General features: G+C 40.1%; 3 protein-coding genes across 3 annotated transcripts; 1 reads left to right on the top strand and 2 right to left on the bottom strand.

Annotated features, from left to right (window-relative positions):
- Positions 1–3,701, top strand: LOC104945707 (putative HERC2-like protein 3). The gene is made up of 4 exons (XM_010771415.1): positions 1–15; positions 696–846; positions 1,218–1,432; positions 3,609–3,701. The coding sequence occupies exons 1-4, from the start codon at positions 1–3 to the stop codon at positions 3,699–3,701; spliced, it is 474 nt and encodes a 157-aa protein (XP_010769717.1).
- Positions 3,702–7,164: 3,463 nt separating this feature from the next.
- LOC104945688 (putative helicase mov-10-B.1) lies at positions 7,165–12,933 on the bottom strand. The gene is made up of 9 exons (XM_010771396.1): positions 12,518–12,933; positions 12,329–12,434; positions 11,544–11,734; positions 9,755–9,996; positions 9,403–9,649; positions 8,710–8,835; positions 8,439–8,601; positions 7,518–7,660; positions 7,165–7,410 (listed from the first exon to the last, which is right to left on the bottom strand). Exons 1-9 carry the CDS (start codon positions 12,637–12,639, stop codon positions 7,185–7,187), a joined length of 1,566 nt encoding a protein of 521 aa, XP_010769698.1. The 5' UTR covers positions 12,640–12,933; the 3' UTR covers positions 7,165–7,184.
- A 1,581-nt stretch (positions 12,934–14,514) lies between these two features.
- LOC104945687 (F-actin-capping protein subunit alpha-1) lies at positions 14,515–19,571 on the bottom strand. Its single transcript, XM_010771395.1, has 10 exons — positions 19,464–19,571; positions 17,686–17,749; positions 17,529–17,580; positions 17,368–17,431; positions 17,064–17,270; positions 16,905–16,984; positions 16,690–16,768; positions 16,526–16,597; positions 16,360–16,422; positions 14,515–15,376 (listed from the first exon to the last, which is right to left on the bottom strand). The coding sequence occupies exons 1-10, from the start codon at positions 19,497–19,499 to the stop codon at positions 15,236–15,238; spliced, it is 858 nt and encodes a 285-aa protein (XP_010769697.1). The 5' UTR covers positions 19,500–19,571; the 3' UTR covers positions 14,515–15,235.
- Positions 19,572–21,089: the final 1,518 nt, after the last annotated feature.

Here is a 21,089-nt window from a genome sequence, read left to right as displayed (position 1 = left end):
ATGACGGCCGTGTTGGTGTGTGGTGCGAGACGGGAGATGTAGTTCATTGAGCGGTTTCACACAAAAAAAAGTGTTACTTCACAGTTTTACGACACATTTATATTTTTTTGACTTGCAAAATTATCTTTTAAATTGACAAACATCATATGTGTAATTCGTGGCACAATTCAAACGGGATCGAAAGATAATCTTTCTCTCTCCATTGACTTCAATTCATACTTTTTATGAAATAAGGCATGGAGCTCCCCCGGAAAGGGAGGGACTTCGCCTCTCTATGTGAATTGATTATGGAATACAAGCAACCCCGAGGAAGGGCACTGGCTGTTGAAACAAATGTTCATAGTGGCCAAATGGCGGTACTACAACTACCATTTGACTTCATTGGGCCTTAAGGACTTTTTCCCCTTGACTTGCATTTGAGAAGAGAAATCTGTTAATCAGCGTAAAATGGTTTTTTTGCAAAATCATCTACCCAGTACAAATACTTATATAGCCCATTTTTTGACTCACTGAGCAACTTTCTTGAATGAACGAGGCCTTGCCATTGACGCTGGACGCAGTTTTCTTTATACATCCATGAACGCGTGTCAGAACTAATATATCCTTGCAGACTAAATAGCGAAGGAACTTGTTGCATTGTACAAACGGCCGCTGTATTTCCAGTGTTTGAGATTCTGATGTGTTATCGTCTGCAGCCTAACCAGGAGACGGTCACCACCCCGGACCTCAGCAGCCTCTCCTCCCCCCTCATCGACACCGAGAGGAACCTGGGTCTGCTGCTTGGCCTCCACGCCTCCTACCTGGCCAAGAGCACCCCCCTGTCCCCCATGGAGATCGAATGTGCCAGTACGTCAAGTGATTTTAAAGCTCAATATTATTTGTTTTAGAAAATCGACAATCTGTGTGTAAATGTCAAAATCCATTTATTAGTCCTGAAGAGGGAAAATGTACAGCGTTACAGCAACAGCGATAATGCAGATAAAAGGCAATACAAAAATATGATTACATATTTAATATAGAGACAAGCATGTGTAAGTAAGCATGAAATCTGCTTTCTTACTTAATTACTCGACTAGTTATGTACATTAACATTCACTCACAGATTGTTCACACATAAAATGTCAAGAACAAATCTTTCTCCACCCAACTTAGTCTGAAAATGAAGATCTCAAACTCTGCATTTTAATTTAAACATCCACTTTTCTCCCTCTGCACAGAATGGCTCCAGTCGTCCATATTCTCGGGGGGGCTGCAGACGAGTCAGATCCACTACAACTACAACGAGGAGAAGGATGAGGACCACTGCAGCTCCCTGGGGACGACCACCCCGGACAAAGCCAAGATGTACTCCCGCAGAATCACCCTGAGTGACCACGCTCAGCCCTTCCTGCAGGCCATCGCTGACAACAACACTCAGGACCACACTGTCAAGGTACAGCCTCAACAACAGCTGCTACGTTTACATGCAATACCACAACATCCTGATAAACAGCCAATTCTGCTATGATTTTCAGAATTAGGTTTCATTCTGTGACATTTCAAGATTTAAACATATGTGATATGCAAATAATATTCAGATTTAATGAGCATTCTCTAGAGATTTATTCAGCACATAAAGAATTTGCAGTTAAAAATGTTATGCCTTTTTTACTTGCATGATAATGTCCAGCTTTATGCGTTGAACACAACATAATTAGTAGGGATGCACCGAATATTCGGCCACCGAAAATTATCGGCCGAAAATGGTTAAAAAGGCCCTTTCGGCTTTCCGGGTGTTTTGATTTCAAGTGGTGGAGTAATCCCAAAGTGGTGAAAGTCTTTGCAGTTACACCTCCTCGAGAAATGTCAGCTGAACACGTTTTACAAATCGCAATACGCGCCTCTTTCCCTGATATTTTGAAATATCTCCAAGTGGCAGACATGTTGGCTGTGAGCCAGCCGCGAGCATGGTCGCGCGCCGTGCTTGTCGCCGCGTTTTGATTACGTCATCACAACAACACGTTAGGTTACCAAACTTATAGGTGCATTTGTTGTTGTTGAAGGCCTGGCTGTTACAGTCTTTATTTACACTATTTTGTTGTAGGCCTACTGGCCTAGATGTTTATGCAGTTTTAAAGCACCTTGGCTTTGTTCTGAATGCACTTTGTTGTAGTTATCCTACAGAGAAAAGAAAATGCACTTGACTTGGAATNTTTATTGAGTCAAGTTTCTGGCTGAATGCAGAATGCACCGAAGGGAATAATCCTTTGGAATGCTCATCGTACGATTAGCTACAAACCCCCCCATCTGCGCCAGAGGAGTGGAGAAGAGACTCCAGTGGTGGTGCTTTGAAGCTCACAGCTATCTATAGTAGTCAGAATGGATAAAACACGAGAAACGCAATACCAATAAAGTGTATTAGTTTCTAACATTGCGAGAGCATACTACAAACATAGGTGTAAATTGTCAGGTTGTATGTGAACTGGAAACCTTAATCAAACTACAGTATACAAATCATCAAATAATTCTGTGAGATGTCAAGTATATACGATTTTTCCTAGAATATAATGTTAAATGTCAGGTTCCTCAGGAACGTGTATGGCCCATGCTGGTGACATCATTCTAGTTGTCCCGCCAACAGGACATCTCCATAACTAAACGTTTGGGTTCGTCTCTGGAAATTCAGTCCGGTTTCCGTTCCGCCCACAGCACTGAATCAGTTCTGGTCAGGGTCACAAACGATCTGCTGATGCTGATTGTCTTCTAATTCTGTACAAACTACTTGTTTGTGCCAACAGCCAGTGAGTGCACGACATGCTGGTAGACAGTTAGACATGTCTTTTCCAATTTTCTCACATGCGGTGTTGATGGGACATACTCTCTCTCTCATTCCATGTGGGCTCTGCATGTGTCAGCTGTGACATCACAGTAGAAATACAGTGAACAGGATGACGCAGCCTAGGATGGTGCAGTGCATTGCATACATCTGAGTAGAGCAGTACTTCCACATCTTGAGTCGTCTGATGTCATCAGATGTCGGGAACATACTCTCATAGATTATGCAAGCACCATTATGTTTTCATCTCTAGTGTACATGCATGCAGGCATGGAAACTGGGAGCGAGATATGTCCCCATTCAACACCTTCGTGTAAACATGACTTATTAATCTCATGATAATGAATTGTCATTGTAGACTGCCTTCTTGTTTCACTCACTGCTAAAGTGCTTCAGGAGTTGCATAAAAGTTACTAACAATAGTGTTAATCAGAGTGGCTTTTTTTTAAAAGATATGTTTTTAGGCCTTTCTTAAAGGCTTCAGGTGGTCTGTGGAAGTCCTCAGGTGGTCTGGGAGGGAATTCCACAGGTGAGGAGCAGCTGCACAGAAAGCCCGATTCCCCATTGTGCGGAGTTTGTTCCTCGGTGGGCGAAGCAGATGGTTTGTTTTGGAGCGGAGGTTGCGTTTGGAGGTTTGTGTTGTGAGAAGTTCCTTCAGGTATGAAGGAGCGTTCCCGTGGATGCACTGATGGGCGAGCAGTGAGATCTTGTATTCAATCATGAATGAGACAGGAAGCCAGTGGAGGGAATGAAGGACGGGTGTGATGTGGTTGTATTTTCTCACCCTCATCAGGATCTTAGCAGCACTGTTCTGTACGTATTGGAGCTTCTGAAGGCTCCTGCTAGGAGTCCCGATGAGGAGAGCGTTGCAGTAATCGAGCCTTGAGGAGACGAATGCATGGACCAGTTGTTCAGCATCTGACAGGAGTTTTGCAATGTTCCTGAGGTGGTAGTAGGAGGTATTGCACAGGTGTTTGATGTGGGTGTCAAAGGTCAGATGTCAGTCAAATCTTACACCCAGGTTGGTAACTGATGTGGAGAGGGGTATGTTTTGGCCAGAAAAGGTGATGTGGGTTATGGGGGATGACTGGACCTGGTTTGGTGTGCCAAATAAAATAGCCTCTGTTTTGGAGCTATTTAGCTGCAGGAAGTTTTGTTGCATCCAAGTCTTTATCTCCTCAATGCAAGTGTTAAAGGATGTTGATGGGAACGGTGATAATGATGGTGACAGTGAGGATGCATGTATTTATATATAGCTGCGGGTCATCAGCGTAGCAATGGAATGATATTCCATGCTACGCTGATGACACAGCCAAGGGGAAGAGTGTACAGGGTGAACAGAGTGGGCCCGAGGACCGACCCTTGAGGGACACCACGGGTGACAGGGTGTGTCTGGGACCTCGCACCTCCCAAGGAGACGTACTCTGTTCTTCCAGACAGGTAGAACTGGAACCAGCTCAGGGCGGAGTCAGAGTCCGATGGTGTGTTTGAGGCGCTGAAGGAGGATGTTATGGCCGACAGTGTCGAATGCTGCAGTCAGATCCAGGAGGATGAGGAGAGATGGGGATCCAGCGTCAGCCGCCTTCAGCAGGTCGTTTGTGATCCTGACCAGAGCTGTTTCAGTGCTGTGGGCGGAACGGAAACCGGACTGGAATTTCCAGTTCAAGAGGCTGTTTCGTTGGAGATGGTCCTGAAGCTGGGCGATAACTTCATGTCTAACTACCAGCATGTCATGCACTCACTGGATGTGGCACAACACGTAGTTTGTACAGAATAGGAAAGACAACAGCATTCACCAAACTCAAGACCCATCTCAGCGAGCTCAAAGATCTGGCCCAGTCGCAAGAGAATTTGCGCTTCTGCTATATGAAAAAAATAAAAAGGAAATTGGACTGATGTGCACAAACTTGGATGAACTGAGGTTCATAATTGCATCAACAACAGATGCAGCCTCGGAAAATCTGCCGCCAACAGAGGATGCATTTCAACAACATGTAAAGAGCAATGTTTCAGACAGCGATATGGTGTCACAGCCCGAACCCAAACCCTTGTTTATGGAGTACTGTTGGCAACAGGGTGGATTGTCAGAGATGGGGCCATTAACCAGTGGTATTTACAAAACCCCATCACCTACAGAAGTGAGAAGACATTACTCACTTGTAATTGCAGAAGATGCAAAGTGTGGAGAGAAGTGGAAAGTGCCAGTGCCTCTCCTGTTGACCTTATAATAAACTGATTATATTCTTTGCAAGCTCTCGTGGGCCACATCAAATGAAGTGGCGGGCCGGATTTGGCCTCCGGGCCTTGAGTTTGACACCCCTGATCTATATACTTGACCTCTCACAGAATTATTTGATGAATTGTATACTGTACTTTGAATTAAGGTTCCAGTTTCAATAAAACCTGTAATATTTACACCTATGTTTTAGAGGCTTGCAATTTAGAACTAATACACTTTATTTTATTGAGTTACTCTTATTCTGACTATTTGGGGATGTAGTTCAGCCACCTGGTATTTCCCTCTGCAAATATAATGACCATCAGAGTGAGCATTCTTAACTTTATAGGCTATTGTGCCACTTCTCCCCCATTCGGAGTTTGACTGTATCAGAGAAGAGGTAGGCCTATGTCTAAAGAAATCTCATTTGCAATAGAACTGTACCAGATATGTCCATACAACTACTGGTTAGTGTTCAATAGCACCCTAGACAATTCAGTATTTCTGATAAATGAGAGAAAAGTGATTGAATCCTATGTTCCTATCACCAAAAAGTACAATTTCCGTCTAAACTAAAGCTAAGTTTACAGGACTATAATTCAGTATTTCTTTATGTAAATCATTTTCTGACTATTTGGAGATGTAGGACAGCCACCTGGTTCATACCTCAGCAAATCTGAAGAGGAAAAGAGTGATCACTTCTCTAGTTATGGGCTTTTTTGTCACCTTTCCCATATTCGGCCTGGTCTAATTTGGCTCTTTTTCAGGGATTGGGGTAGTTCTAAAGAACAACCCAAAAAACATTTTTTCCCCCAAAATAAAATTTGACAACAATCAATTTCATTAATGGGAGACCCTAAAGATAAGAAATATCATTGTTGTCATTTGTTCTACCTCGGGTAGGGGTATCTCAAAATCTGAGGGCCCTTCCTGCTAGACTATTTGTCCACAGTATTGAGTATGTAAGTCGCTTTGGATAAAAGCGTCCAACAAGTAACATGTAATGTAATGTAGAGTCAGCTACTCTCTTTTTAAAATTTTGAACTCTTACTTTTTTCCTGTCCTGTGTTTCGCTCTTATTGCTCTTGCTGATCCGACACCTGAATTTCCCTCTGGGGGTTAGTAAAGGGTTATCTTATCTTATCTTATTAAATGGCTTAGTTGAATACTCGATTCTGATTGGTCAATTCAGAACACGTGACAAGTTGTTAATCCAGTAGTACAGACCGCTGTCAAGGACTTATTGACCGTTGTTAAGGACGCTCACATCTGCAGAAAAAAAGCAAACTGCATGCAGTTTGCTTTTCTAACTTTTTGCTTATCTTTAGTTTTCTGTTGTCTCCCGTCTGACAGCAACATGGAGGATTTTAATATTCATTTTAATATATTTGGAGAGCACAGTAATTTGGATGAATGGTTAGTGGCTGATGAGTCCCCAGCGAAGAAAAGAAAAAGACGAGAGGGACAAGAAAACAGCGGAGAAGTAACGGGGCAACACGGAGCTGCGGTCCTTTTTACGCAACGGTCCAGACATAGACATCGAAGGGCAAACATATTCAGTTTCCAGTTACTTTGGCATTAGGGCAGGGATATCTAGATACTTTCCAAGGTTTAACATAATGAATTGTGCTACTTTTAAAGCAAGCAACGATGTTTTCAAATCCGTAATCAAAAAGCTCCGCCTTCCTGCCGTTGCTACGTAGTTCAAACGATAACAACGCACTATTTTTCTTAGCGGATGCATGTCATTTTAAATCAATAAAACTATTTTTTAAATCAATACAAATATTTTCTAAATCCATAAAAGCATTTCAATTAATATTGGGAGTCATATCGTTACTTTGTTGAGAATTTGGCCATGTAATAAGCGGGATAATGTGCAGCGACTTCTTCTCACTCCTTTTCGAACACTAGATTACTAGACTGTTTATGTTGCTAATGCTGTTGTAGTTGTAAATGTCACTTTGTTTTGTTTTCTCTTACATGACTATGCACTGCAACATTTCTTTGTTTTTTGTAATTATTTATTTTACTTGTTCGAAATAAAATGTATCAATCAATCAATCAATTATGGGGAAAAGAACACCCGACAGGCAGATCAGGAGCCCGACTGATCTTGATCAGCATGACCGCCTCGCTGCACATTATCCCTTACTCATCAACTAGTGATCTATAAGCATTAACTTTGTGTGTGTAGGCCTCACACCTGAGTTTAGGCATAGGGAGAGTAGCCACTGCTGCACCAGACGGGAACAGCACCTCTTCCAGCCTATGCTTTACTGCCAAGTCCACGGCACGGTGCTGCAGCCTCAAGGAGAACCGGTTGACGGTGAATTCCACGTCGAACTTCATGTTGGGGAAAAAAATCTGCAACAATCTGAAGCAGGTGGAAAGTGGGAGAAGTGTTCGAGTTAGATGCTTTATTCATTTTCATAGACATTCACTATGTTTTAAATGGACATGTATCTGTAGTGCCGCTCTCACCTCTTATTGAAGCCCAGCTTCACACTATCCAGCTCCACACTGTGAACGTATCCATTGTACACGGTGTCATCGTTTCCACATTTGGTCACCTTCAGACAGTCTCCTCGTAGTACAGATGGCCGATTCTCAGCAACACCAGGAACCTGTTGAACAATATCAGCGTTGGCCATCATGCATGTTTTATTCGTTTCAAACACTGGATGTGATGGCCTTTTTTACACTACTCCAAGTTCCCAGGCCACATTGTCTGCGAGTCTTTCAGTTCTGATCCGTTTCAAATTATTTCCAAGTTTCTGTGAAGACCCAATGTACTCCCAAAAGGCAGGTTCAACTTAAACAAGGGTATATTTAAACTAAATTAAATCATGGCAGGTGATGTCCATCCTAATTGCATCTCGCCCATTCCACTGCAGACATGATGCTTGATTCTTATAATAAATTACAAAAACGGTCAAAAACGTGTTGTGATCCAAACCTGTAGACTTCCCGAAATCTTAATAGCACACTATTGTTGAAGACATAAATAATGTTTGGCCACGCTGTGTTTCAGAACTAATTGTTAAAATCCAGCACATACTGCAAACAGACACATAACCTAAGCACAGTCCCACTATATCACTACAAAACCATACAAACATGGAGGAATGATTACTAATAATTAGATACATAGATTCACCATCTATGTAATTTGTCACACAAACAAAACTTTTCTCAAATAAAATATGAGCTTAAGTATTTCCTAAACTGAACTTACATTACATACAGAGGACAACAACATTAAAATAATAGAAAATCATACAAAGAAAGCATAAAGACTACTTGGCATCGCTTAGAATCTTAGATCATGAAAATGCTTTAGACTCATAATAATTAGACTTGTTGTTGCTGCTTTTTAAAAAGTGTACTGTGAGGATTCCTTACCCTGAGTGTAAGCAGTTTCTTGTTTAATTGGTCAGGGGTCATGGTTTGATTGTGGAGGTCATAGTTCTGGATGTCCCTCTCCATCTGTACCTCTTCCAGGTGTAGCAGGAGGTGAAATCGATGAGCGTAGCTCTTCATCTTTAAGGGAGCGTCAAGGAGACTCCTGGATATACAGCAAACACGCACACAGACACACATTGTGATCATGAGGGAGTTCAGATCAGAAAATACAGGGTTGGTGAAGCTTTAGGTAATTAGGTCATGCTCTCACTTCACTAATGACAGGTGTTGCTTGGTTGATGGAGACTCAGAGTCTTCCAGCCTCAGTCCCTTTAGGTATTTGGGGTAGTTAAAGTTTCCTAATTTCAATGTTGACTGTAAAGGCTGGACCCCAGGCCTGCAGAGAACAAAACAAAAACACAAGCACACACATTATAAACAAACACATTATAAATTAATAAAAAACTGTTTCTGGGACTATTCCGGGTCCATCTGTTGCAATTACAAGGAGCTTCCAAATCAAATATGTGTACCGTAATCTGTAATATCGGATTTCTTGCTGCTGGCGAAAATAAATCTGTACTCATTCCATTTTAAATTAGTAAAACCATCTTCTGGTTCTATCAGTTACACTCTAGTCTACATTATTTTAAGTTTCAAATCATAGGGGCCAGCATTTAAATAAGATCTTTAAAATGTTGACGTTGATAATCCAGAATGTATGGGCAAATGTGTTTATTCCCATTTAATTCTGACTTTAATATAATTCATTGAAATCCATAAACATTTTAGATCAGACAATGGTCAGTTCCAAGACTTTCTGCTTCCTCTGGACCCACAAAAAACCCACAATATGGAAAATCTGTGGTACCTGATTTATAGTTATCTCCTTAATAACCAGCCTTAAAACTCCATTTCTATTTTGAGACTTGAACTGGTTTACAATTAGTTTGTAATAACGTACCTCTCAGGTGGAACTCCCTCCACTATCATTCTGCCCCCACGCCTGTATGAGACCACCTTGTATGGTTTGTAAGGAGACACGGGCCCCAGCTCCACAGCCAGCGGGGTCCTGGCTGCAGCTTCCATATCCCTCACGATGCAGAAGGGCACGGCTCCCGGCAGATCTGCGCAGAACTCAAAGTACATCGTGGTGGGGAAAAATCCATAGTGTTTCAGTGTGTAACGAACCAAAACCTCATAGCTTTCTCCTGTGAAAGAAAGGAAGCAGAGTAGGAGCTGTGAGCATCACTGACCTCCACCTCAGTGTGTTTTTTGTTAATGACAACAGAGAGGAGGAGTGTTAGAAGTGTCACCTGGAGAGAGGAAGAGGGGACAAGCTCTGGTCACCCTCCTCTCGTCCTCCAAAGTGAAACAGTGCATATTGTGCAGGGCAGTGTAGAAGGTGAAGTTGACACAGTGTGTGCCCTTGTTTGCGATGTGAAACCTGATGAGGAACAACTCCTTCAGACGCTCCACAGTGAACTGGACCTTTCCACCGATCGCAGCAGGGTCTGAGGTGATTTGAATGCCGCCCTTGTCAGCTGTCATCTTTTTCCTGTGAGACAGAGAGAAAGACCTGGTCAGGGTGCACATCTGTAAAACTTATAACCATAAAAAAGTCAAACTTTTACCATTCATTTCTGGTCATGGATCTAGGTCAAAACTCTTTATCTCCCCTTGTTTTTTGTCTCCATAAACTGTCAAATATGAGATGAATGACAGTAAAAACATTTAATTGAGTTTCATTGAAATTGTGAAAAATGTTAACATTGGGTGGAGAATTGGGTCTGAATTCCATTATTTCTCTTGGGGGTTTCAAGAGTTTTATTACATTTTTGGATGATAATCTGCCTAGCTTTTTAGAACTATTTGATAACCATCAGTGGAGATACGACAGGAAATTAGGGAAAAGGAGAGAGGGGGTCGAAAAGATACAAAGGTCACAGGCAAGATGGAAACAGCAGTTCATGCTTGGTGCCCTAACCCTTAATCCACAATCTACCACTAGAAAGTCTATCACAGGGATGAAACATATGCAAAGACAATTATTCACTCTTAGATTCACTCCTATAGGCAATTTAACCGTTGTGGTTGAAATCTGAAATGAGTCCTTCAAACAAAATGTCTTTATATGTATTGTTAATAAGGTAAAAAGTTATAAAACCAAGCAAAGGGGTTCGATATCTCACAGTAATTCTGCAGTGACTAACACTGCGGAAAAAGTTGTGACACATTATATCGGAGAACAAGTGAACCTTGTAACTCCTTGTGGGAAAGGACAAGGAGCAACTGCCCTGAAGTGATAATAAAACGCTACAAGGTGGTAAGCAGAACTAGTTTCAACCTATGGTTTCAACCAGTGAAAACAAAGATACAACAGATGAGTCAGGGGAAAGCACATATCCCTTCTGATAAAGATGGCTAAGCAATGGCTGTACATCTTAAAGAAACTTAAAAAGTCAAAGTACCTGTACCAAGTTCTACAGTAAAAAAGTGACTGGAATCGTCACAAATTGGTTTAACTCTACATCTTTCTTTTAAATATACATTTGTTAACCATTATCCCTTTACTGCTACGATTATATATTTTGCGACCGCACTTCCTCGCAGCCACAGTCCGAATATATGCTGATGTGCATTCCTAATGACAATAGAGTTTAACCTTGACCTTGACAAAGCCACATGCATAATGTAAGACCCCTTCCACACCTATCATGGACTCTCAACCCCTCTGCTGCTCCAGTTACTTTTTTAATTTAGTAAGGCAAGGCAAGTTTATTTATATAGCATCTTTCAACACAAGACAATTCAAAGTGCTTTATAAAAATGAAAGACATTAAGAAAATGGCAAAGCAAAGATAATAAAATAAACATTAGTAACGCTCAACACCCTGTTATCTCCTAATGATGACCTCAACTGAATCTATTAATGCATGGGTTAAGCTGGATGTGATCTCAAGTGAAGAGTTTTATTTTGAAAAGTAATATAATGGATGCACATGTAAAAACCTGGGGTAAGCACGGAGGCTTACACCTTGCACCTACAGTATAATGACAACATTATAGTTGACAACATTATACTGTAGGTGATAAGGCACATACCTGTTCAGCTTTAACTTGCGCAGGATTTCCGCTGCCAGCTTTTTCTTTGGAGTGAGTACCGGGGTCACCGGGGTAGAGGGGGCAGAGGAGGGTGAAAGTGTCTTCGCGGTCTTCTTCTTGGAGCCAGAGCCAGGGGTGTGGGGCGACTGAGGGGCCCGGGGCCTCCTCGGCTGGTCACAGTGCACTGGAACCTACAGCAGGGATTCAAAATATTGGTTGTGTCTTCATTTTAATTCTGTATTTAAAAAATAAATAAAACATATCCAGTCTTGTTTTCTCACAGCAGGAGCACATGCAGATTATAAGACAATGTTCCCCTTGGCAAAGACACGCAAAACGCATAAACATCTCTCCAACATCATTTTCTAATAACATTTTCAGAGGTGGGAGAAGTACTCAGATCTAAAGAATACAAAAAGAAGTAGAAGTACCAGAGTGAAGGAATACTCTGTTACAAGTAAAAGTCATACAATCAAAATATTACTCAAGTAAAAGTACAAAAGTATTATCGTCAAAAAATACTTAAAGTACAAAAGTAAAAGTACTCATTATGCAAAGTAGCCCATTTAAGAATAATATGTTAATTTGTTGATTATAATTATTGATGCCTCAATGTGTTTAGCAAAGTTGGTAAAGGTGCAGCTAGTTTTAATTACATGTCTCTCAAAATTGTACTTAAGTAAAATATTTGAGAAAATGTACTTAGTTACTTTACATCTCTGGACATTTTGCAGGTGATAGCTAGTGGGGACACTTTGCACTAGTGAAATGACGGCTCATCTTACCTGAGGTTTGACATTTAAATAGATTTTCTCCTGTTTTAAGATGGCTTTGTTGGACTTCACTAGGGCGTAGACAACAGAGGAAAAGCTGGGGTCTTTAAATCCTTTCCTGTGACAATACAAACACAACAGGAGTATCATAACAGCCAAGTCCAACAACTGCATGTGACACATGCTGATTTTCCAGCTTACCTGCCCTTAAATTCAGCGTAGTAGATTGCCCGAAGTTCCTCTTTAGAGATACTATTGGATATTCTGTCTCCCAGAAATGCAATAAAGTCCTGCCCGGATTTAAGCGACTGTTTACGAGACATGTTGGTGAGCTACAGGCCGCTACTGTCTGAGGGCTGAATCACAATGAGGAAGTTCAACTATCAACCCAAGTATCACTGTAGCTGTTGGTTGAAATGCGCACAACATTTCCACATGTTACACTTTGCGGCACTTTTGCGCATGTCTGAAGGAAACATTAGTTAAACCGGGCCTCGATTTCTGGTTCATTTTTTGGGTTAAATGGCGATAAAATGATACATTTATCAAATACTTAACGCAGTTTACCGCAAAATTCAAGCTGGTGAACGGTCTCCGGAACGGAAACCGGAAGAGAGCGTCTGCAATTGTCTTACAGAGAAAAAACGAAGACACCAGAGCGACTAAAAAAAAACAATAGTCTACACAAAGAGCTTCAGTGTAAACTCTACCACCTACATATGCCTCATAAGTTCTAGATGATTTTTAAAAATTCCGTTACAACCTTATTTGAGGAGTACACATCCTCATGTTTTTGATGACACTCCCTAGGCTCACAGCCGCGTGCGGAGTCATGTGAAATGGGCGTTCCCATCGATTACATAATATAATGTTTTCACAATACTAAAATACACTTTGGCTGTAGTCAGTCATTATACATTTAATGGATTAAGCTGTTGAGTGAGTGATACTTTTTGAAATATCAAGCCAAAGGATATGCAATGTGTCATTTCGCATTTGATTAGTAGGCTATAGCCCTTTAGTATGGCAATTCAAAACCCAAATATGTAGTGCAATTACCTCATGACCATAGACTGTATGACAATACCAAAGAGCAGCACATCTACATATTTGAAAGCGTGGCATTCTGCACTACAATTATTTTTTCAACACACACAGACACCTATTTAGAGCAAAGGCTAACTTTTTATTTAGAAAAATGATTTTACACCACTTAAATATAATGAGTTTGCTAAACCAAGGAAAATCAGCAAGCACCAAATATTTGGCATGTATTGATTCAAAAATGGCTTGCAGGAGTTTTATTCTGTTCATTAAAAAACGTGTAATGTATAGCAAAGACAAATGAAATGTACCGAAAGGAGTATTCAGTGACATACTTTGAATGCTTAATTATAAGCAAATCTCAGAGAAATTTGGTTTACAACACACATGTGAATTTCCAATGCTAGGCACACTATACATCTGCAAAATATATGAATGCATTAGGGACTTGAAGGTCATTGGACCAAATTCACATCACAATTCTCCTTAACCCTTAGATGCATAAGTGGGTCTTTTTTGACCCGGTGAGGTGGTTTTCTTAAAGTATCTTTGTAATTACATTTTTTTATCATTTCATATTCCAGCTATTCCTCAAAAAACATGTTTTGGATATCATGCCATTCAAATTTTTAATTTACATTTTAAGAAATTGTAGTTTTTGTATTACCACCCCAAGCTTCCATAAGTGGGTCAAAAATGACCCGCATGCATTTTCTATCGAATTTCGTTTTTTTTTCAAAACGTAAAAAAAATGTCTACAATTATAAATAGTGAAAAATTAAATATAAAATATTTCTATTGTGAACCAAAATATAATACTAAATATTATACAAGTGATTTTCTTAACCAAAATGACAAATGGCATAAAAACACATTATTCTAATACGGGTCCTATTTGACCCACTTATGGAAGAGTGTGGGTCCAGTCACTCGTGCATCTGGGTTAAGAAAACAGGCTGCATTATTTTATATAATGCAAAATGTATTCCACTACATTATGGTCTGTTGTCAGGCTGTTTGATTGGGGGATACTAGATGTAATTTAATTTATTCAGTTGTTTTCCTAGACTCGAGCAATCAAATGTAGTCAAAAAAGATTCCCAGAATAAAGCATATAGTGCCCAGGCGCTGTAAAAGAAACTCAACACAAGATGTAACACACAAATGATCAACATTGCTTGAAGATCATACTTTTATTTCATGAATAATAAATGTACAATGATTGTATAAAAAATATAGCAAAAGCTAAAGGCAAACCGCTGGCTGGAGGACACCAATACTTTTATCATTCCAGGGGAGTATAGAGGGGTTACAACCAAAAATGGCTTTCAAAATCTATGACGAGAGAAAGAACTTCAAGAGGGAATATAGTAGGGAAATGGGCAAAGAAAGTTGATGCTTTGGCTACAACCCTGCGTCCAGAGAGATGCATACATATAAACACATTAGACTAAACCAAATCATTTGGTGATGTTAAGTGTCTCTGCTAATAAATCAAATTGCATACAGTATTTGCCTTCTGTTAATAAAAAACTATAGGGGGTATTGGAAGCTCTTAAAGAATATCAGTTTTGTTATATAGAGAGGGTTAATTAGTTGCTACAGGATAGTCAAGGAGTTGTGGGAGGATGCGAGTCCATTATGAAGCACTGAGGGATCAGAAACTATGTTTGTTTACCATGAGACTAAGAATTTGGACAGCAAGGAATGACCCAAGCTTTCACAGTGTCACTGAAGGCTTTATTTGTTCTGTAAAGACCCCAAACAAATGTCTCTTTTAGCAGGACATACAGTACGTTACGGTGCGTCACACATCTTTGCACGAGCATCAGCTTCTTCTCGTTCGTTTGTCGCCACCCAAACAGCGTCTGTCCTCTAAGCATTCTGCATTTCCTTGCCAATCTTGTAGCTGAGAATCTTGTTCCAGTCGATCTTGGTGCGGGTGACTGGGAGCTGTCTGCGTAAGGCTTTGAAGGTGGTGTCCGACATGGTCTGATAGTTCTCACTAATGGCCACCTGAAACACAACACAGATAAGCACACGTTGTACCAGGATGGCATCTACCAGTGACAGTCAATTGAACATGTTCTAAACAAAACAGAACCTATGAGTCATGTAAATTGTTTAAAATGTTTGTTTGTGTTGCATTTAAATGTGAAAATTTGAGTGTGTATATTTGCTATGAAACAGCTTTGTACTCTGTATGTGTTTGTTAAATCTACTGCTAGTACTATTCATTCAAATTCCTCGAGATCTAACGTTTTATTTTAGGCATGTTGGTCTGAAAATCTGATTTTGATAATGATTCAAATTGCATATTGGACTTTTGTGGTAGTGCTTGGAAATGTAGAAGCAGCATTCTGAATCAAATGAGTCTTTTATGTCTTGTTCAGTATGCGGGGCAATGTTGACACATATGAGGGCAACTCATCTTATTCTCAAATGAGGAGTGTATAGGACTTATTGGAATCGCATCCAATAAGCTCATCTTTACTTTGCCTGTTCTGGGATACAACAATACATGCTGGTGCAACATCATGGACTCTGTGGAAGCCCTCCCAGACGAGTTTTGCTTTGGAGCCAACTATCACAACGACCAAAACAACTTGAAAACACCACTTTGGTAACATGATACCAGGGCCCAAAAATAGCTTTTCCCATAGACTTACATTAGGGAAGAAAATGATGTGATTTTTTCAGGTACACTCTCCATTAGGAACACTGGAATAGCCCTCATTGAAATCAATGGTTCCTTAAAGTTGTTAAATGCACAAATAGCCTTTGCTTCATGGGCGACTGAGCAGCTTTAAGGGAAATGAACCGGGAACCTGCTTCCTACTGTATGAGGACATAGGATCTGCTCTCTGTGTGAATAGGAAAGGCTCATTCAAAGATAACACTTGCACAAGGAATATTTGTTTCACAGGATTATATACTCTTGAAAAAGTTATTAGTACTATTCCATTTGTGCTTAGAAAGTCTCTTTAACCTCCACATACCTGGTATTCATTCTCTGCATCCTCAATAATTTTCACAAGCTCCTTTGCAGTCTGGCTCTCATTCTGCCAAAAAATACGTGTTGTTTAAATAAACAACTTAAAACACACTTAAACATAAAGCACTATGATATATTCCAATAGGTCGATTTGATTATGTCCTACTTACAGACACGGTCAGTGCTTCCTGTACATCTTTATGGCTGACCAGCTGTACATTTCCGTCCTCATAATAATGTACCTGGAAATAAAAAAGAAGACATGCACACTAAAGTGAAACAGAACCAACTTCACAGCTAAACTCATACTACACCTAAACATTTATCCACCTACCTGTATTTTCAAGACTCCAACCACCTGAGCTGTAGATTGCGAGACACTGAACCTCCATTCAGACCGGCAGCGGCCGTTCCTGGAGACAGAGAAAAGAAAACAGTTCACCAAAAAAACAATGCCAAACACATCTAAAACATCACTGCCTTTACACTTTAACATAATTGATTAAGTGCATACATTGAATTTCAAATCATTATCCTCTATCAACTTACCAGAAGTTTTTAGGCTCAAATTGATGGCCCTCGATACAAGCGATAATGGTCTGCTGGCCATCGATTGTTTTCCCATAAACCTGAGGCAGATAACACAGGATGAGTGATTCATTGTGAGCGACGATACACATGGCTGCAGTGCAGTCTGGGAAAGCTTACGGTGCAAACTCCACTGAGGTAGTGCTCCTTGACGTAGGCCCTGAGAGCAGAATCGCAGGCGTCTCTCCAGGACCTGAGGCCCGACTCGCCCTCATGCGGCTGGGGCTCGCTGGCTTCCTTTCTCAGGTGGTCAAACTTGAAGGAAATCTTGTTGTGAGGGTCAAAGAAGCGGCCATTACCCAGGTCTCCATGCTCCGTTATCAGGACCTTTATGGGTCAGAGAAACCTGCCATTACTCCACCTGTTAACGCAGGAATTGGCTTAATAACGTAAAATAATGATGACATTTCACTAATAAGCTTGCCTGATCTTCATATCCTTCAATTTTAGCAAGGGTGAACTGATCCATGTTGTACTGGGCAAAGGCGCTGATTCAAGAAAAAGAAAGAATACAACCATAAGTTCAATGCACATCCAGAATATCATTTTCTTACAACTTTCAAAAAAAAAGAATATGAAACTTACTGAGCCGCGCCCTCTCTGAGAAGGTTATCATTGTTGAGCAGTATTCGCACATCTGTAAAGAAAGAATTAAGATGGTAAACACGTTCACAAATTGTTCGATTGTTTTCCAGTGTTAAATTCAGGTTGCCCTACACATGCCAATCAGAAAGACTCTCACCATTGAAAACTTCGTTGAACTCTCCAGGAGGAGCGTGCATCACAAAGTTAGCCGAAATACGGACCTAGAAATACATAACTTGTCATTATGTTTGAAAATAGTAGAAGGCATCGCAATATTACAAACAAAGTGTATAAAATATGGAGGGAGTTCCCTTCATGCCTAAACAAGCTGTGGTAGAGCAGAATAAGAACTTTCTTTAATCATAAACCACATTTGCAGATTATTATTTTTTTATATAGCCAATGTATTGTATTCATGCAAAATGAAGACATGCAGGCAGCCACTAGAGAGAAGCAGAGAGCTGTCTGATCACTTTCTTGGCAGCGGGCTTGTTCACTTTATTTTGGCCACTCCTTAGATGGCGAGCAGTGAATGACGCCCAAGGGCTTTTCTTAGCATCCAGAATGCAAGTGTAAGCATGTGGTGTCAAAGCTGCAGGGTGTAGAAGTTGTTGCAGGTAGTGCTCCATAAGGTAATACTCAAAAAGGGACTGAGTTTAACAATCCAGGCAGCATATACAAATGTGGAAGCGAGGTTTACTCTCAAGAGAGAAGTTGTAATTCATTAATCATTTGTGGCAGCTTTTTTCAGTTTTTAATGTCCCTGCCACATTATAGAGGGGCTTTGCCAGTGATGGCGTCTGTCAGACAGACAGGGTTATTGAGCCCCCAGGCAGCAGCTGGCCGTGACCTACAAATGGCCTGTCCAGCTGAAAGGCCAGAGGGGCATAACAATGAGTAACCTAGTTTCAGCACACTCCTGAATAGTGGCTCCATTCAGTGCCTAGAAAGGCCTCCAAGGCACAGACAAGCAGTAAAACAATCTGAGCTTATGTCTGATTAAGATGCTATCAGAAGTATTATATTTCCCGTTCTTCATTTATCCCAAATATGGACATTATTTTATTACAGCAGCAGTGGGTTAGCAAGGCAGGACATCACAATTTGAAATATACAGACCAAGTTAAAATACACTACAATAAATCAGCCTAATAATACAACATAAACATCGGATACTATATTCAAAAGTAGTTTTATACATTTAAATAAAAAGGATATGTCCATTAAAATTCAGAAAGGGGAATTCCCAACACTTATTGCACTGACTTCTTTAAATGTATTTAAAGGGGTCACTGTAGCAGTTTTGGGAGGGGTAAGCCCCTAGCAGCTCCATCAGCTGTAGGAATGCAGAGCATTACTTTTCAACATGTAGCAGCTTGAGGCAGCCAGTCGCTGCAAGCCCCAATAACACTGCAGGAAAACTGCGTCTGTCCCATGAACTGAGTGCAAAAGTCCCAAGCTAAATACATAATACTTGCAAACTCAACCAACTCGATACACTAACTATAACTTCTGATGTCGGCGAGACCAGTATAAGGGGCTGCATGAAGTTGTAGTGAACTGGGTGTGGGTGGTGTTAGTCTGCCGATGCACTCATTATCCTTACTGTAAATGCAGGAAGTAGCTCGACTTCCTTACATCTTAGCATTAGCTTTTTTAAATATTCTAAACTCAAGCTCAGCCCGTACTCATATGTTACTTTTTAAGTAAAGACAGCCATATAAGTTAGCTAACTTGTGCGTTTGTGCACAGGAACAACATACAACTCTGAACTGTCAAACACTGCCTCGGTTTAGCTAGCTCCACCAGCACACGCCTAATACGGCCCGTTTGCAATTCATGCTACAACGTGAGCGTTGCATAAAGCTTTGGTGTTATCCCAGACAAACACTAAGGGTAAAAGAATAATAATACAATTAATTTATAAAGTAATACCTTCTCTTCATTGCTGAGCTCATCGAAATCTGCCATCTTGGCTCAATGAAGTGTTAACAAAGCGCCCGTCGGTGTTGCCAGGTATGTGGGACTCCTCCCAGAACAGCCGCAGGCCGAGCAGGAACACTCTCCAGGTTGTCCCCACCGCACGAATATACAATAATACACCTTTAAGTGTTATTTTAAGGTTCATGCTCTTTATAATCATACGTCTGCACAACAATTACAGAGAAAAAGTAGTTGGCAATTCAAATATGTGATCTCAGGCTTCCTTTAACAATGCTCATTAAATATGTATTAATTAACAATAATAACAAAAGGAACACAAATAACGTAAGTACAAGCGAAAAGAGAATACAATAATTAAAATATAACAAGTTAAAACATAGGGAAGATTTATCAGTAAATCATTAATTAAAAAACTAAAAATGTCTGGAAGACACCATTGCAGGTGAATACAATTAATGTAAAAACAGGATTGTAATACATTATGTATCATCAGAAGTAGATTAATGAAAAATATTTGTTGGATAGAGATGTAAACTGTTTATATGCTAAAAGTAAATCAAGTATTTATGGGTAAAGCGATTGAAATAGAACCGACTTTTAAATAAATAAATGATTTTATAATAATAATAATAATAATTAAAACGGATTTATTATAACGGATGTTTTACATAATAACAGCAACATTTACCTAAAAGAAACGCATGATTATTTTTTTATAATGTAGGCCTACAACACTTTCACATACAAACCGAAGTTGACAATATCCAAAACCTGGCAACCCTGACGCGTTCAAGTCATGTTGGTTAAATGGGGGGAATTGTACGTTTGAGACTGGTTGCAAGTGTTAAAGACAACTGTTTATCAACGTAAGTGTTGATCATGTACGGATTAAAAATAATGAATACTATTGATAATATTAATGTAATTCCACTAACCTATATCCATGTCATTATGGGTGTAATTTCCTCTCAAGATAAAACCCCGGCTGAAGTAGCTTGCATGATCGACCCATTGTGTGAATATCGGTTAATATCAATAGGCCCACGTAAGAGCTTTAAAAATGTGAGATAACCGTTGTAGTAAAAATAAAACTACGACTTATATTTTTGACATAAACGCCATATAGACGATGGTTGTCTTAATTACAATAACTCTGAAATTACCTGAATGCGGCATCAGGATTCTCAGCCAGCTAAGCTCTTTGCTCAAACTAATGCTGGGTTTTGTATTTCAACAAAAAAAAATGTACACACACCTGAGACGACAGAGGAAGAAAGAGAATAAATATTGTAAAAAAAGAAAAATGGTGTGAATAAATGATGAACACATATCACACACTATAGGACTTTGGATGCAAACCCCATGCCCTTACAAGAAAACCCACTCATGATATACATTATATAGAAGTGTTGGGAGCCTAATTGTCCATTGTGCTCATTCATCTTTAAATCAGGTCACTCACAGTATCACTGAGTAACACGGTGAAGCTGCTCTTTCTATCTTTTATCCTGGTGCCTTTCCATTGGACATATACATGTGTCTTATTACCATTGTATAAGATGTACTTTATAGATCCCAAATTGGGACATTTTTCTATATATAATAATATATGTCATA

The sequence above is a fragment of the Notothenia coriiceps genome, unplaced genomic scaffold (genome assembly GCF_000735185.1).
Source record: "Notothenia coriiceps isolate Sejong01 unplaced genomic scaffold, NC01 NC01_scaffold00009970, whole genome shotgun sequence".
NCBI classification, from domain to species: Eukaryota; Metazoa; Chordata; class Actinopteri; order Perciformes; family Nototheniidae; genus Notothenia; species Notothenia coriiceps.
The sequence above is the reverse complement of the archived record's forward strand: the minus strand, read 5'-3'. Positions and strand labels throughout refer to the sequence as shown.

Bases quoted from the DNA above. Each gene is read 5' to 3' on its own strand.
- LOC104945687 (XM_010771395.1), bottom strand. From the start codon at position 19,499: ATGGCAGATTTCGATGAGCTCAGCAATGAAGAGAAG. The intron at 17,432-17,528 runs GTAAGTTTCATA...TTCTTGAATCAG, and splicing joins CTCAGAGAGGGCGCGGCTCA to CGCCTTTGCCCAGTACAACA. The intron at 16,598-16,689 runs GTAGGTGGATAA...TTTTATTTCCAG, and splicing joins TTGGAGTCTTGAAAATACAG to GTACATTATTATGAGGACGG.
- LOC104945707 (XM_010771415.1), top strand. The intron at 847-1,217 runs GTACGTCAAGTG...CCCTCTGCACAG, and splicing joins CATGGAGATCGAATGTGCCA to AATGGCTCCAGTCGTCCATA. The intron at 1,433-3,608 runs GTACAGCCTCAA...CACCCTCATCAG, and splicing joins CTCAGGACCACACTGTCAAG to GATCTTAGCAGCACTGTTCT.
- LOC104945688 (XM_010771396.1), bottom strand. From the start codon at position 12,639: ATGTCTCGTAAACAGTCGCTTAAATCCGGGCAGGACTTTATTGCATTT. The intron at 9,650-9,754 runs GTGACACTTCTA...TTTCTTTCACAG, and splicing joins TCCCCTCTTCCTCTCTCCAG to GAGAAAGCTATGAGGTTTTG. The intron at 7,411-7,517 runs GTGAGAGCGGCA...CACCTGCTTCAG, and splicing joins AAGCTGGGCTTCAATAAGAG to ATTGTTGCAGATTTTTTTCC.